At 40.1% G+C, this 16949-nt stretch overlaps 1 protein-coding gene across 2 annotated transcripts; it reads right to left on the reverse strand.

Moving 5' to 3' along the window:
* Positions 1 to 4400: 4400 nt before the first annotated feature.
* fid (class I SAM-dependent methyltransferase fire dancer) lies at positions 4401 to 16650 on the reverse strand. Of its 2 annotated transcripts, none has more exons than XM_018454423.1 (7): positions 15912 to 16650; positions 12447 to 12663; positions 12126 to 12229; positions 11320 to 11511; positions 11063 to 11208; positions 10795 to 10921; positions 4401 to 10495 (listed from the first exon to the last, which is right to left on the reverse strand). In XM_018454423.1, the coding sequence occupies exons 2-7, from the start codon at positions 12613 to 12615 to the stop codon at positions 7088 to 7090; spliced, it is 4146 nt and encodes a 1381-aa protein (XP_018309925.1). In that variant the 5' UTR covers positions 12616 to 12663; positions 15912 to 16650; the 3' UTR covers positions 4401 to 7087. The 2 variants fall into 2 exon arrangements, with proteins under 2 accessions (XP_018309925.1, XP_018309926.1); XM_018454424.1 differs by having other exon boundaries at positions 12447 to 12685.
* Between the last annotated feature and the right edge of the window lie 299 nt (positions 16651 to 16949).

A 16949-nucleotide genomic window follows, 5' to 3' on the forward strand; every position in this document is an offset into this window, starting at 1 on the left:
TTTATTATTATTATTATTGAAAGATAGCTAACGACTTGCTTTTGCTCTGAGCCCCTTTTGTATATTATAATTTATTTTATCTTATAATCCGACGCCATGTGCTTATATTTATATCTAGAGAATTTTCCGGGACGCATGAAACTTACTAATTTTATCCATCGAATATGCGATATATAGTCTTAATTTTATTGTGAAACATATATGTATGTATATACCTGCTCACGATTAAAATCGTGTTTTTCGAAAAATTTCATGATTTTTTCCCCGAAACTCCTTCATGGAGTGATTTCCAATTATAATTATTGATTACTATTGTACGATAGAGGGGCGATTTCGATCAAACTCAAATTAATACAATCGATGGTTGCTCGTAGTAAAATTTTTATTGTTTATTTTTGCCAATATAGATTAATCTACAAAAAAAAGATTAATTCAGGAACGACGAATCGCAATTTCTATTATATTCACTTTTATTAATGTAGATTAATCTCGGTTTAACTTACTTTTTTATTAATCTCAGATTTTATTAATTAATCTCTTTTTAACTTACTCTTGATTTTTTCTGATTCTTAATTAGAACTAAAACATGATAAAATATATAAGTTAAACCGAAATTACAGTTAATTTACATTGGTAGAAATTATTCACAACATAGTCAGAAATTGCGATTCATCGCTCTTGAATTAATCTTTCTTTTTGCATTAAATGACGAAAAGATAATATATTCTATTCAAGTTGATCGATTAAGTACTGCAAATGTTATTCGTCAAATTAATTGGTAATTAGGTTAATCGGAATTTGGTCTTCTGGATTACCTCGTAATCAGCATTAAGTGTATAATAAACTTTCTTTTAATTAATTTTCTTTTTAATTTAATTTTATACTTTTAAATTATTTCTACAATATTTGGAGGTAATCCTTTACCGAAATGGGTAATAAAAGCACAAAGGTGCTTTTCTGCCAACTATGTCCCGGTGTGTAGCACAGGTTAATATTTTTCAAAATGTTTGTAAAAATTCTGGTGTTATTTCGAGATATTAAACCACTTTAGGAGGTGTGTCGATCAAATTTAAAAACTTGTTAAAATAACGATCATCCCATAATATATATGTATATACACATATTTGCATGCGTGTGCGTGTACTTGTGTTCGTGTGCATGTAACTAAGTTACATTTTTATATGGGTATTTAATGTACAACTAATTTAATGTTTTTGGATAATCAAAGTTATTTTTATGTAATTTTAGGTACGTTGAATATTTAAAAAAAATAGAACAGCTGAAACTTTTTGACGGTCATTACTTGTCTTTTTATATTTTATATTTTATACTTAATGTAATAACGAAAATTTTGGTGTCTTGTAATCGTACCTTTTATAATTTGACTTACTACGTTTTGAATAACTGAGCGTAATCTGTAGAGAAGGAAGATAAGTAAAATAAGCATGCATTGAATTCATTACATTGTAACTAATAATTTTGCCTATTGTAATTGTAATACTCTTTATAGTTAGTCACTTGACTAAACAGCAAAGAGACAAAAATTGGGCAATTTCCAACAAGACAGTAGGGAGATACTCATCCTGTCTCACATAGAGCATAATTTCAACACTTTCCAACTATTTTGTCAAGAAATCTATGAAAATTATTTATGAATTTGCTGAAGATGGTTTGAAGAAAACCGAAACGTCTAAAAATAAGTTTGTATTGACAGTCATTGTACAATTTTTAATATATTATTGACTTGAATATTATTTGACTATTATATAAATTGTACACCAATTGCTGCGCTGTTTTTTAACGTTCTCATTGCTCGTATATTCTAGTATTGTTTTTAAAATTACTTGGAAGTATGTAAAATAAATTTTTTACAAATTTATATAACGAACGCTTGGTCGACCTTCATCAACCATAGAAGAACTTATGAATGTCCCAAGACAAGACAGGGCCTACCTGATGGGATTTACATCAACCAGAAGAATTTATGAATTATTTTGAAACGGCACAACGCAATCGAGTAATTGGACTACAGCATCAAATGACCGGTAAACAAAATCAGTTTAAATTGTAATAAAAAGTTACAAGAAACAACATTTTTTAATTCTTTTTTCATTTAAATTTAAATGTATCGCGAAAACATATTTATAATTAAATAATTACCTTAACGATGGCTAGGATTATGAATCTTTCGTTCTTTGAAATATATGTAAAAAAGATTGGGCGGATTAAGAATAATGAATTATACAAATCCGAGATTCGAACCATTTAAGCGGATTCTGCCAGTTGAATTAATCGCCGTTAATTGGAGTCAATTAAAAGTGAAACCGCCTTTATTGTCGAAAATTCTGAACGGTTCACGATGTCGCGTTGTCACTTCTATGACTTCGATCCAAGTATCGATCTTACCGATCTTACCTTTCCGCGAGCACATCCTACTTACCTGCAAGATATATTCTATCTCATGCAAATACAAATATACCGTTTACCGCGCTTCCCTTATTACCGGTCGTTACTGACGGAGTACCGACAAGTACCGCGCGCGCTATGAAAATTGAAAATCCGTTATCGTGCACTTCTCGAGAGTCACCAATCTGCTGACAGTGCTGACCAATCACAATCGCGACTGATCGCGACCGTTCGTAAACAAGAAGGAATCTGCACGAATCTCGGAATCGTTCATCTATTTTACGAAGGTAATTTTATCAATCGATAGCATTACGAGACTCACGTTTATCCTAATTGGCTGTAATTATGCGAGGGGATGTTGATTAAAATAAATTGGTAAGGGATCATAATCTCGACTAAACTCCCGATCAACTTATGCCCGTATTCATAGTGGCTACGTTTACACCGTGCATTTAGGCCGCGGCCTATACAATAGATGTCCTTGTTTATCCTGTAGGTTAAACAAAGACACCTATCGTATAGGTCGCGTTCGTATAGGTCGTTCTGAAGATAAATTTAAGGAAGCCTTAAATATAAGGCCTGACTGTGAATACGGGCCTTCATCTCGGTTTAACTTGCTTTTTATCGTTTTCTTATTTCGAAATTAAAAAAAGATAAAGAGTATAAATATTAAACTGAGATGAAATTTAATTTACATTTGGGCAGAAATAGCTGTAAAACACTTACCAGTGTCCAGACATCGAATTAAAATAATTATTGAATATTAATATTGGAATCTCTATCATCAAACGGTATCTTGTACCTAATTATGACTGCTAATATATACTCTGTGTTAAACACATGTCGGTCGCTGTCGTTTGCCTATTAATACCCATTTTTACCAATGGTTAACTGTAATCTTGGTTTAACTTATTTTTTGTTTTTTTCTAGTTCTAAGAATTAAGAAAAGGATAAAGAGAAAAGGATAAATTAAACCAGATTGAAGTTAATCTACATTGGCAGAAATGGACACATGTGATTTTTCTCTCAATTTATTCCACAGTGTCTCGGGAATCCGAGTTCAACACATAATCGCTATTTATTTAGGCCATAGTCTGATATTATAAGGTGCCTTCCAACAAGCGACTCATTATAACACAGTGATCATCTCATCCTTGTTTAACATTGGCTGCGTTCAGCAGACTCAACAGTTTTGCAACCGTTTTATGATTGTCTGCTGAGATAGGACCATTCTTCTAGATCTAAAAGTATGATCCAATTAGCGCGAAGGAAACTTCCAACAGTTGCAAAACAAACGTTCTGCTGAACGCAGCCATTGGCAAACCACAAGGATATAATGATGCACCGTGACGCACCATGTCATGTGTGCCTCTTGTTGGAAGGCACCCATGTACTACTGCCAGTACTGATGAAGTCCAGTATTGGAAAAGTTATTTTACAAGTTACTTATAAGTTACTTTTTGTTATAGAAATTGAATACACAATAAGTTCTAATATTTTATTTTTTATGTTAAAAATTTTATCATTTGTTCCAATCTTGTATTACTTTTTGTAGTGAATTTCTGTAATAAATACATATAAGATAATCTAAAAAGTAACTTATAAAGTAACTTTTCCAACCCTATAAAAATTTATAGATACTTCATGTTGAGTCTCTACGATACACGATGCATTTTTTCCTGCTGGATTGCTTGCATTTTAGTAAATTGCTGGATGAATTTCTAGTAATTTACTAAATTCTGCGTTCTGTGTGATGCGATTCTAATAATTTACTAAAATGCAAGCAATCTAGCAGAAAAAAATGCATCATGTGCCATAGACTTTACATATACTATAGATTTTCATGACAGTAGATATCCGAACACGGCTTTATTAAAAAGAAGATTTTTCTTCCAATTTATCCCACAGCATCCCGAGAATCTGTACGATGCGATGATGAGGAAGGATAAGAGGAACGGGACGACCGACAGAGAACTCTCGTGCGAAATTGCCGCTTGTTGGATCTATGTCTTCTGACGATCTTCTGTGCGTTTACGTCAGGAACACTTTATTTTACATATTTACACCGGTTTTTCTCTTTCTCGAGATTGCATCTTTGGTCTACCCTTTCTCTCGAGCGCTCTATCTTTCTCTCACGCATACATACACACATGCACGCTTCTTGTGTGTGATACGCATTTCCTTCTTTGAAACGGGTACGAATGAAAATCATCCCATAAATTAGAAAAGAACATCGTTGACTACCTGTTAAATGCGTCTGGATAACCAAACGGTTCTCCGGAAACGGAACAGCAGCTTGTTGCTCTCGGTCAAATCACCCTTTAACCAGTAATCCTAAGCTCGCTCTTATTCATCACATAGTCTCTTTCTTTTTTATTTTCTTTAGTGTATTCTACTGCATATTATGCGCCGAAAACTATAGATAAAGGACAAATCTTTCGCGTGCACGCGCACTCTATCCTTAAAAAGTTCTTAATTTAATATTGCGTTAATTTCAGCGATCCGTTGCGAGTATCACTCTCGAGATACAATACAATTTATCCTATGATATATCGTGAAATTTATCAGCAATTTCATTGCAGGTATCTGTTTTTGGCGCAAAGGGACTGCGTCTGGTTCACCGGTTAAAGGGGTCATGATAAAAACTTCGTTCTCGACTACGATAATTGAGATGATAAAAATAACGAAGCTTAGATTACATTTATGCCCTGCTCTATGCGACGTGTGAGTATACGGTAACGTAAACGGATGCTTGGATCCTTGGATCTTCAGTCGCCGAATGCCTTATACTGTATGAATTTAAAAATTGTCAAATATAACAACGCGCTAGGAATATCTTCCGTTGGATTTCAGGATTAAAAGGATTACTTAAAAGGATCTAAAGACTGCACGGATTAAAATGTTCAGCGATTTGAGGACTATTAAGTACGATCGTGGGAAAATTGAGAATTTTCAAAAAGGTGAGCACTCACGGAATGAAGAAAATTGATAATAAAAATATTTCTTAACGTAAAAGCTGAACGGTCTGGGGAATCGAAGAACTTAGGGCGAAGAATCCAAGGATATAAGCATTCAATCTTTAGATCATTGGATCTTTGAATCCTTATATCCTAATATATATGTATCACACGTATGTACGTACGTATGCCGCATGTGTTTGTTGTATGTGTATATGTGTATGTATGTATGTATGTAGATAGGCATGTGTATTAGAATATCCCTTACTTGCTTATGTCCAATCATTGCAAGCTTATTTATAATATTTTCTGTTTAAATTACCAAAATTCGAAATATTATCGTTCTCTCATTGATCTAATCTTTGTTGCCAATTTTGATAACGACAGTTTAATTTGCCGATGCAAATTCTCGCCAGAATTTTCTACAAGTAAGGAATACGCTAGTACATGTATATACGCAAACACGTGTGTAAACGTATGCATGTTTAGTATGCATGTATACATTTCTGGAAGTGGAACGTTCGTATTATTGAGGTATATCTACGTTCAAGCGTTCGGATATTGTCGGTTCCTCAAGAAGCTAGAAAATACGCTCCACAGCCGGAGCCAATTGCCGTTTCTGAATTTTTCTGAACTTTTATGCTTAATGCATGTACATTCAGATCGCATCACTCTTCGAGAAAATCAACACCCTTCGAGCAAATACCTTTCGCCCTCTTTTACTTTGATGTGTTCTCGAAGAATCATGCTTTCTGCAATCGTTGTTCCGAGATATGCGAGTCTGATAAATGAAATGAATAGTCCTAAACGTCCCTGAAGTGAAGCTAAAATCAAACGAATTGTGAACGTGGAAAACAAAAATTATTGCAACAATTAATAGAAACCAAAATTGAAAGAAATATTTATAACTATTTTTTTAATGTTCCTCATTTTGTTGTTGGAGATTTCATGACATATAAATTCAATTAAATCGTTTATGACATTAATCTTTATCATTTATGTCATTAATCTCTTTTGTCTTTAAGTTATACTCTTGCACCACATCACTTCAGTGACATAACGGACAGAAAAATCTTATGAGATAAACATGAAAGGAATATTCAATGAGCGCAAAGCGATATTTCAATAGTGATATAGGTCGTCGCAGAATTTTTGAGAACGGATCGTTAGAAAGTCAACTTGTGATTAAACTCGTTAACATTATTATGAAATCCTTGAGCCTTTAAATCCTTGGATTCTTGGACCCCTGAATTTTGAGATCCTTGGACTCTTAGATCTACGTATTTAGAGTCGTAAGTCTCGTACTCGAGCCGAGATTTCTCGTATTTAACCGCATTTAATCCATCCACCGGAGTATACTGTGTGTCCCCCAAAAAAGGGATCAGTATTTTTATCTCGAAGGTAAGAGTTCTTTCCAACACGTCATTTCGTAATCCAAATTCTAAATATAGTGCGAACCGTGTTAAACATTAAAAATTAAAGGATTTAGGAATTATATATTCCTAGTTTCTTAGATTTGTGATTCATTTTCTTGAATTAGTAAACCGGGAACTATTTTCGACTGAAAAGTAAAACTAAGCAGATGCGAATTTTCATAAAGTTGAACCTAGTTGATCCCTTCTGGCTGACATCTCCTATCGAGACACCCGGTACAACTTGGCAAAGACGGCCGAGAACGAGTCGCGACAGTCGCTGGTCCTTCACACGATGATCCGTATCCGAAGTCATATAGTCCAGACCTGCACTTTCTCCGCAACGACGCACCAGCTGGCATGGTCATAATACGATGAAATGATATGCAGGTTCTCGACGTACTTATTGATCAGCTGATCCAGTTCGCCTTCCCGAAAGACATGATAATATTGGTGATAGGTAATGGAACCGCCGCCGCGATCGGAGGGCAACGATTCCTGGGACGAGGCGTTACTTAGGGTGTTAGTGCTCGCGGTGACTAGACAGCCCTTTCGTTTTTTCGTCTCGCTCGACATCTCATCCAACGAATGGCCGCGTTCTTGCAATCTTCGTCGCTCCACCGAGCACCGACGGGTATTCTCCACATTTGGATTTGATACCAATGACACCGTGCTGCCGGTAAACAGTCTCGCTGTTGATTCCGCTTGGCTGCCATCGCTCAAGCTCCTCGTCCCTGTATTCTCTATCAGAGAGTCACCTACGTCGCTCGAGTCCATTGATAACCTACTGTGGGAGGAACGCCATTTCCCGACCGCCTTCGCGTCCTCTTCGAACTCACCCGTTTTCGACACCATCACAAAGTCCAGCGTGTCGTCCGAGTTGCTGCGCAACAACGACGAAGTGTTGGCGGAGCGATAATGCTCTTGATTAACGTTGGATTTAAGTCCTGCTCCAGATTGGAGATTGAGCGTGCTTTCAGCATTGATAAACGATTTTTTTGTATCACTTATAAGATTACTATTGGATTTGGGATTGGATCTGGATACAAGATCGATTGCAGTTTTTAATTTCTCTTCAGATTCTTGATTAATCCTAAACGTTTCGTCGCATTTGGATATGAATGTAGTTTTGGATTCGGCTTCGAGTTCAACTTCGTACTTGGAGTTGCATGGAAATTTATGGTCGAATTCGGATTCGAAAACGGCATCGTCACAGAGAGATCTAGAGGATTTGGGTGTCAGTTTAGATTGGACCACATTAGCGAACTTGTTGTATCCACCTCCGTCGTACACTTCGTTTACAATCCACGAAGTCTCCTTAGGTACTTGATTGCATTCGTTCCAACAGGCCGTAGTATCCGATTCCGCATTCAAATTATTTTTCGCGATATCCGACGACGACGACGACGACGTAGTTCTCGACGTCTGGCAAACCTCGAGAAAATCGAACGACGAGTTCTGGCAGTACCGACTAATATCTCGTATAAGATCGCTGCTTGATTCATCAGCGTAATCGCCCAAATCTTCTGAAGTGGATTTACAATCTTCCTTCAAATACGCTCGCGTTCGCACACTCGATTGCGACCAAATGCTGTCGTTATTCCGCCGTTGTGCAATTTGGGAGAATTGTTCTACTTGGACATTGTGTTGAATTGCCTTCTCCACAGCGTCCTCCAGTGAACTCGCCACATTGGCAGCGGCCTTCAAAAGCTTCATAGACTGCGAGGAGATGGATTTTTCATTTTCCAAAAAAATACGCGACGTGGAACAGATCGTGTCAGTCTCTAAATTATCTTGAGAAATGTCGCGCATTATCTCGGTTTCTGCAAGGAACGTATCGTCTTCAAGATCCGCGGACGAGTCGTCGGGCGGAGGATCCAGAGGTGTATTCGAATCCTCGAATGACGTTGTTGTTATCATACTCAACGACTCATCGTCACGTATACTACTTTCCGTTTCCCTCGTCCTCTTTGATATATCGTCTCCATTTGATTTGGAAAGACTGTCATCTGTCTGTATGTTGTTTTTCTTTTCTTCAGCCTCCTTCCTCGCGATGTATCGCTCATCCGATGTGACGCTGATCACTGAGCCGACTGACTCCGGCGACGAGACGCCACTGGAATCGCTATCCAAGTCATCAGTCTCCGGATTGAACAATTCTAGAGATAACAGACGTGGTAAGATTCTCGTGACTGTCTCTAGACGACCTGAAGCCGCCGTAGAGGCACGTCTGACCAATGGAAACGACGGTCTAGCGCGTGTCGCAAAGCCCGGCTTCGCTATCAGTAGCTCCTTGATCTGATTCAGTCTAGCCTTTCGGCTGTCGTCTTCGCTCACGACTGGCTCGCGACTGACTACCTTAGTGACATCGTTAAAGGCATGTATCAAAGACTTAGTGTCCGACTCTTCATCCGGTTCCGATATAAGACGGAATTCTTCTGACGCCGGTGCCTGTAAAGTATTATCGAACGTTTCCTTGGCTACAACGGTCGGCACACTAGATTTCATCGCATCACCGAGATTCGTATTCGTATTTGTATTTGTATTCGTAACAGTCGATTGTTGTTTCAGCAATGGTGACACGCTGATCATTTTGAATCTAGATGATTGACCACCGTCCAGCGGCTGCTTGACACGCGGCGACGGTGGTGCCGACGTCGTGCTAAGCTGTAATGCCGCCGGTCGCGGTGCGGAAGGAACCTCATTGATCGTAGACGATGCCGGCGATGTTGTGACGTCCTGCTTCGGTACGTAAATCACAGATGCGAAGCTGTCTTCGGAATCTACGCTGGTATCGCTCTGCAAACTGCTGTCCTTGGACGAGTCCGAGCCGTCTTCGCGTGAGAGACGACGTTCGACACCCTCGATGCTACGTTTCACCATTGTTACCGGTTGTACTTTATTGTCCGTTGGCTTCTGCTTCGTCGCTTCCGCCGACGTCGATTCGTTCTCACAGGATTTCCATCCTTGCAGCATACGAACGAAACCATTCTTGATGGACATGCTGGAGACCTTCTCGATGTTCGTTGTGGAACGCTTGAGTTTATTAGTGAGTCCATTCTTTAACAGTTGGAAGCGCCGACTGGCGCTCACCGGGCTGATCGAATCTTTGAGCGCCTCGAATGTTCGCCACTTGCAGATGAGCTCCTCGTTCAGCGACGCTTGTTTCATGATGTTTCGTCGCACTCGTTCTTTCTCCTCCAGCCGTTCCGCCGACATCAATTCTTCATTCATCGAGCTCTGCTTTAACGGTATATTACGCTTGCGTAACGACTGGCAGGAGAAGTCCGGGAGGTCTTTTATCAGGTTTTCAATGGCAGTGTCTTCGGGATTCTCCAAACCAATCTCCTCTACGTATGACTTCTGCTTCACCAGCCGTGGCTTTGAGCCGCTTGACGATGACGAGACCGATCGCTCATCCAAGATCAGCTCGGACGTCGAATAGAAACCCGGGATGCTGGACCGTGAACGCACCAAATCGAGTCTCTCAATTTCTAAGATATCACCCAAGCTTTTGGATTTGATGCTCAGCGTGTCCGTGGAATGCTTGTTCGTCATCGTTAGCGTATGTGTGGTCTCTACGCGGCGTAGCTCGATCGGCAGCTCGTCCACATCAGTCGTGTCCTCGGGGTCATAATGCCGCTTGCTCTTGGTACTGCTCTGCCAACTTCCAGGAAACCATGCACGACCGTCACCTCCGCGTTTGCTCCTCGCTAATTTCTGAAAATAATCGTACAATCTTGCTAATATCATGAATAATAATAGGGTAATTAAATAACACATCATAAATACAATTTTAAAAAGATTAAATAGGAAAAATTTAATTCACATTCAACTAAAATCTAAATGATCTTTGTGATAATTAATATTACGAAAGGAGATAACAACAATAGGGAACATCTTTAAATATTGAAAATATTTTCAGTGTGACTTTTCAGATGCTCAAGTTTTAAAATATCGCATTTGTAGATAATCACTCTCTTTCTCTCTCTTTCTTATTCGCTCACTTATCTAGTTACCTGTAACGCTCGCCGGAAACAGCTATAACAGGTCTCATTCGGGCTAGAGAGGCTACTGGTGGATGGTGACAAGCTGAATATCGGATCGATCCAATAACTCTTGCTTTTACATTTTCGTTGGCTATTTCTGGAACAAGAAATCATGACAGCTATGACCTACATACGATACGATATTTACAGGAAATACAGAAATTGTGCTATGGCAGGACTAAACATGTTATGATCGATCTCAACATCGCATCAGTGAGATAATTTATCAAAAACTCACCTCTTGGAGAATGACTGATATTTCTGCGCAGCATCATCATCTCGCTTTTCGTTACTGTCTGATACACCTGAATGCTTCGTCCCCTCTGACGCTGTGCTCATACAATGCGATTTGGGCCATGGTATTAAAACATCTTGCGATTCAAACTGCCAATATATATAACAACGATATAATTCGTAATCCAGATGTTTGAGATACCAATAAAAGAAGAAATTAAGAGAGATTAAAAAATTTAGAGAGGAGAGATCTTTATTTACTTTTCTATGCTTTTGTTCCATAGCCCAGACGGATATAACGAGTCGACCCCCAATTCTAAGGACTCGCGCCAACTCCTTCAACGCATGTACCCTCCTCTCCGTGGTAGCGAAATGGTGCACCACGGCAATCGACAGCACTGCATCGAAGCTTTCTTCTCGGAATGGTAGAGCCAAATTATCGCAGATTAGAACCTTACCGCACATAAACAAGTTTTCGTGAGTAAAATATTTAACAGTAAATTATTCACATGCGTTAATTAGAAATTAGGTTTTAATAGTAATTTCTACAAAGTGTAGAACAATATAGAATAACATAGAATATAGAATTAGTTTAAAAATTAAAATAAATTATCTATATGGCTCAATCAGAATAAATCAAAAGTGAAAAGAATGGGCTATGAGCCAGTTATAACAAAGAATCTTTAATAAAACTTCTTACATACATGTACATGCAAACGTTTCGACCCCGATCGGGTCATTTTCAATGCAAAATAAACAAAATATAAAGTTGTCAGAAGATTTAAAATTATAACGTCCAGTATCGAAATCAGCTACATCAACAACATACGGTCCATATTTAAAATTGGCGGAGATCTCATCTCACTCTTTTTTTACTATCATCCAATCTTAAAATGTCTCAACGATGTCAGTTAGACGTAGAAAGGAAAACGCACTTAACAACGCTATATCACATAAAAAGTAAGCCATAATACGTATGGGTCTCAGATATGTAATCGACAGTGACTCACGACTTACTGTTAAAAATAAGGGTCTTTACTTTATATATAATTAATATAAACACGCACCTCGTTTTCCTTCTCGCGCGCGATGTCCGTGAAACGCTTGCATCTGTCCACCCCTATTTTGAAGACACTGTGATTTACGCTGAGATATTTTCCGTTGCCGCAACCTAGATGATGCAGATATAACGATGTTACACGGACGAAGAAATATAAGTATAATGTTGTAAAATTAAAGCATGCGGAACGCAAACTCTTAATTATGTAATCCACTATGAATACTTGATCAGAATTACGTATCGATAAACGTTTGCAACACAATCAATGAAAGCTATTTGAAAAGAAAAAGAAAGAAACGTTTTATGTAAAGTATACTTTTTGACTGACCGATGTCACAGACGAGAGCACCCGGTTCGAGTTCTTGAAGAAACTGATATACTCGTGGCCAGTGTTTACTTTGCGTAGTCTTCTCAGCGCATTGCTCGTATACTTCGTGGACGTAGGCTTGCTCTAAGGCCACCGAGCGAGCTGCATGCTCTCCGTCGCTCTCAGACATCCCTCTCGCTAAAGTGATTTATCTTCGTCCACATGTGCGCTTACGATGCTGCACAGAAATATTTATCTCTCTAAATCGAACAATCGAAAAGTTCAGGTTCCAAGATTGAAAGCACTCAAAGATAAAGAAAAACATTTAACTGTATGGCAGATATCTAACAGAATACCAAGATATTTACACTAAAGATTTATTCTTCAATTATAAACTGCGGATCAAAAGGTTAACAAGTTATTTTGTTGATTTGTAGGGCTGCATCTTGCTGCGACAGAATTGCCAAAATAGCGCGTGGGACTTTTGCGTTGCCTTACGCACGTTTACTTAACACAGTAATACGTGAACAAGCACGTCGCATCTTTGCTCATAGACCTATCTCACAGGGCGGCAAGCATCCGCAATAGAATAGCTCTTGCAGCAATCTGAGTATCAGCTTGTCGGCTCTCAACTTCTCTGCATTCTCCGTTTTCTTGGTGCGATCCGAGCGATACCGTAAACGTGGTACCGTATACGCTTGACACCATCGCAAAAAGCCGCCGGTGTCCTCCGTGCGAATGAACGTCACGATCGCCCAGAGCGTACAGAGATTCCGGGATTTCTTTCTGGTGTGCAGATAGAGCTGGCAGACATCCAGGAACATCATAAGATCGACGACGCTCCTTTCCATGGAGAACACGTTTGAAAATTAGAACGACACGGAATTTTCGTGAGACGAATTCGATGACCAACAACACTGGAACACCGATCTGCGACGTTTCAAAGAGGGCTCGGAAGTCAAAAGTCCGCGACCGAAGACAGACGACCGAACCGATCCTTTAAATAGATCCTTTGGCAAGCGTTACCGAGCGGAAAATCCGCCTGGTGCAAGGGCTGTTCTCCACACGCGCCACCACCACCCCCGCATTGTGTTCTGTGGCGAACGTCGTCGGAGGCAGGTGGACCGACTTCAAAGAGCAGCGCACCCTTCCCCGCCTCCATTCTCCTGCGACTCCCTCCCTTGCACGTCGCGGTTCCCTTCGTCTCTGTGCTCTGTCGCGTGCAAGCGAGCGACGAAAGGGCCGGGTACATGTGTGCGTCGAAGTTCGCAGGCTTCCGATACGCGGCTGCGCGGTGAATTTATTCGATATCCCCCTTTCGTATAACTGGGTTAGTCTCTCTCGATGCACTAGTTTAACTAATTTAAGAATGCCACCAGATGCCTCATGTGCGACAACTAATATCAACCGTCGTCACTCAACGCAAATGAACGGTCGAGCGAACGGATGGACGTACGTCGACGTAATATCGACGTGCGCGCTGTTGCTCACTTCCGAAGGATGCGGCGGTGCAGTGGTGATACACGAGATGCAATTATTAACTCGTAAAGAATTCTATGGGAGCTCATTCCCAAGAGATACCCGGAAGCACCAACTTCCTCGAGGTCTTTGATGCATCAAGCTTGGAACGCTTCTGTTTGCACACTTTTAGATTTCAGAGAACGTAAAATTCTTCAAACGGAGAAGTTACGTGCAAAATGTAATCTACGTCTATACTACTTCTCATTTTCCATTCAATTTCAACGATTAAAGTATCGTCAGGCTATTATGCGCCGGTGCCTGAGAAAAGAGAGAGAGAGAGAGAGACACGTCCACATGCTACTAATGACAACGACTTATAAATAGAATGTGAAATGCATCCCACGCGACTGCTTACGTCACGAAACGTCGCCTGTTCAAGGACTAAGGGCCGATCGCATCGAGCGTGGATTATAGATTTATTTAATTAGATTTTTCACTGCTTAATTAAAAAAAAAAAAAACAAGAACTATTTCGAACCTAACCATTAGTCTTCTTTTTTCCAAATTACAGATTTTTGCTGCCTGGATGTTTAATTTGGATAAAGCGATCTATCAGTCGATGTACATTTAATACTATGAACATCGAGATTTCCGCAACGTGAGATGTACACGATGAACATTCGCCACCCCCTGACGAGACGGAGAACCACTGTGCCACCACCGTTGACTATACACTACGTAACGGTTGGATCGTAAATGTGTTGGTCTCGACGGCGTGGGTGGTACGTAGAGCAACGGCAATGTGCCAACCGTGAGAGAGGCAGCCATGAATGAAAGTGCCGCGTATCGATTTATCTGCGCCGCCCTACATACGAAATATGATAAATAGAGAGTGCCTCTACCGATTTGTACAGTGACACTTGGAATCACCACGTCATCTATGCGTATTCATCTCCTTTTAGTTTCAATTCCAGTTATGTGCTAATTAAGCGTGTGAGGCGCAGCATCGTTATCTCACGTATCTAATACGTGTATAATGAGATTAGATCAGAGTTATTTCAATGAGAACACAATGGCGAGAGAGAGTAAAGAAGACATTATGTTTCGTAATGTCAGATAAACCAGTGGTAGAATTAATTGTGAGAGCAAGATAGTTACATGAAAATTCGTCAAAAATATATGTTGCGTGCAAAAAAAATACAACAAATTATATAATAAAAATTATATAATTCATGCATTTAAACTATCTTATTCTGTAAAAAATCTTAAACAAATTTATTCGGGGCTTAATCACATGTACTAATTGAAGCTAATAATTGAATGTATATTGTTGTCAAATCTTCGAGTGTTCATTTTTTCATAATTTTATATCAAAACTTTATGTAACAATCGTCGATTTCTGTTCCAGAAATTCTATAAGATTCGCTAAGATAAGAAAAACAATTGCATATAGAATTTCGCGATTGTGTGTAATCGATGCGAACAACCGTGGACTAGCAACTCCGTCTGTAATACAGCACCAAACGCGTCACCGTTCAAAACGATTCGATGTGGCGCCATTATTCATTCATGCGGGTTGCCTCTACGTCAATGACTGAGAATCATTTCGCGCTACCTTGCCGATTTGAAAATCGCTAATATACAAATCAAGCGAGTTCGAGGATCTCGAATACCTATAAGGAATCTAAAAGTTCGGAGAACTCGAATGGAAATGAATCAGAATCCACCGCGATTGGAGCAACCAACGTCAAGCGCAAGTTATCGACCATTACCACTTTATGCTTGATATTGATAAGACCGCATCAATCTTATCGCGCAGAATGATCGCGAATCCTCATAAATAGGCAAAATCAATTTCTTCGCGAGAGACTGCCTACGCAAATTTGTTCGGGCCGGCAACGGCCGCCATATCGCTGATCGCGCGAGACCATCACTTCGCGGGTACATCGACGATGAGGACGTGGATTGACACTACGCACATCTAAACGATTCTACAGTTAAAGATGATGTTTCTTTAAAGACTCACCTGGGTCATGAGAGAGGCGGAATCTTCATGCTCGCGGTGAGATACGCTGCTGTGGCGGCAAGAGGGTGCAGCAGCGCGGTGGCAGCGTCGGCGGCGGGGTCGGGGTCGGCAGCGGTAGCAGCGTCGGCTGGTACTGGTGCTGGTGATGGTGCTGCTCGCGCGAAATCGGCGTCGCGCGAATGTTCGCGTCTCATCGCGCCGACGAACGGATTCCTCTCACATCCCCTCGCGTCGTTAAATTTCACCTATTTTTTTTTCTTCTCTTTCTCCTCCTTTTAATTCGCTCGCACGTTCGCGCTCGCTCGGTTTTCACACAGGGTGTTCGCGCGATAGAAGGGTGTGTTACGCGCGCACCATGGACGCACGTTTCGCGAAGAATCGAGCCGACCGACCGACCCTCCGACAATGGCTGCGGTTCCGCTGGGGGTTGAAGGGAGCACGCGCGAGGCAACGCGACGCGACGCGACGCGACGCGGGCGTCGCTGTGACGCATTACCAGTGTAAGAGGGAGGAAAGGGCGGAAGAGAGAGTGGGTGTAATGAGATACGTTTCTCCTGCCAACTGCGGGTGGATGGGTGAGCGTAGGTAGATGCGCGAGAAACGTGTGGCTTGCGGTATCTATAGCGAACTTATAATAGAGAACGTCTCCGCGATTGCACATTTGTAGTATCCGTGCTCATCTCTCTCTTTCTCTCTCTCTCTCTCCCTCTCCCTCTCCTCGTGACGCGTTACAGACGTCAAAGGGAGTTGGATGCGACAAATATAAAGAGATATGTTTGGCGCTTTTGCACGTGTGGCGAGATGCATCTGTTACATCTCATTACTTCTTGTCAAAAATTGAAGCGACTTATCTCTTTAACATATAAATGCAATATTAATTGTTTTTATAAGTTACATTTTTACAAATAAAGCTTTAATTCGACAGGAAGTATCAGCTCGGTCACCAAATCTAGCAAACTATATGTATATACATATAAGTTATCTAATGCGGATTGCATAAAGTCAAGGGTGAATTTAAAGTAACGCCATATACATAGA

This window comes from Mycetomoellerius zeteki, unplaced genomic scaffold (genome assembly GCF_001594055.1).
Source record: "Mycetomoellerius zeteki isolate Tzet28-1 unplaced genomic scaffold, Tzet1.0 scaffold433, whole genome shotgun sequence".
Lineage (NCBI taxonomy): Eukaryota > Metazoa > Arthropoda > Insecta > Hymenoptera > Formicidae > Mycetomoellerius > Mycetomoellerius zeteki.

Excerpts from the sequence above, each read along its gene's own strand:
- fid (XM_018454423.1), bottom strand. The coding sequence starts at position 12,615 with ATGTCTGAGAGCGACGGAGAGCATGCAGCTCGCTCGGTGGCCTTAGAG. Across the intron at positions 12,230-12,446 it reads TGCTCTCGTCTGTGACATCG|GTTGCGGCAACGGAAAATAT; the intron begins GTCAGTCAAAAA and ends TGCATCATCTAG. Across the intron at positions 11,209-11,319 it reads TGGAACAAAAGCATAGAAAA|TTTGAATCGCAAGATGTTTT; the intron begins GTAAATAAAGAT and ends ATATATTGGCAG.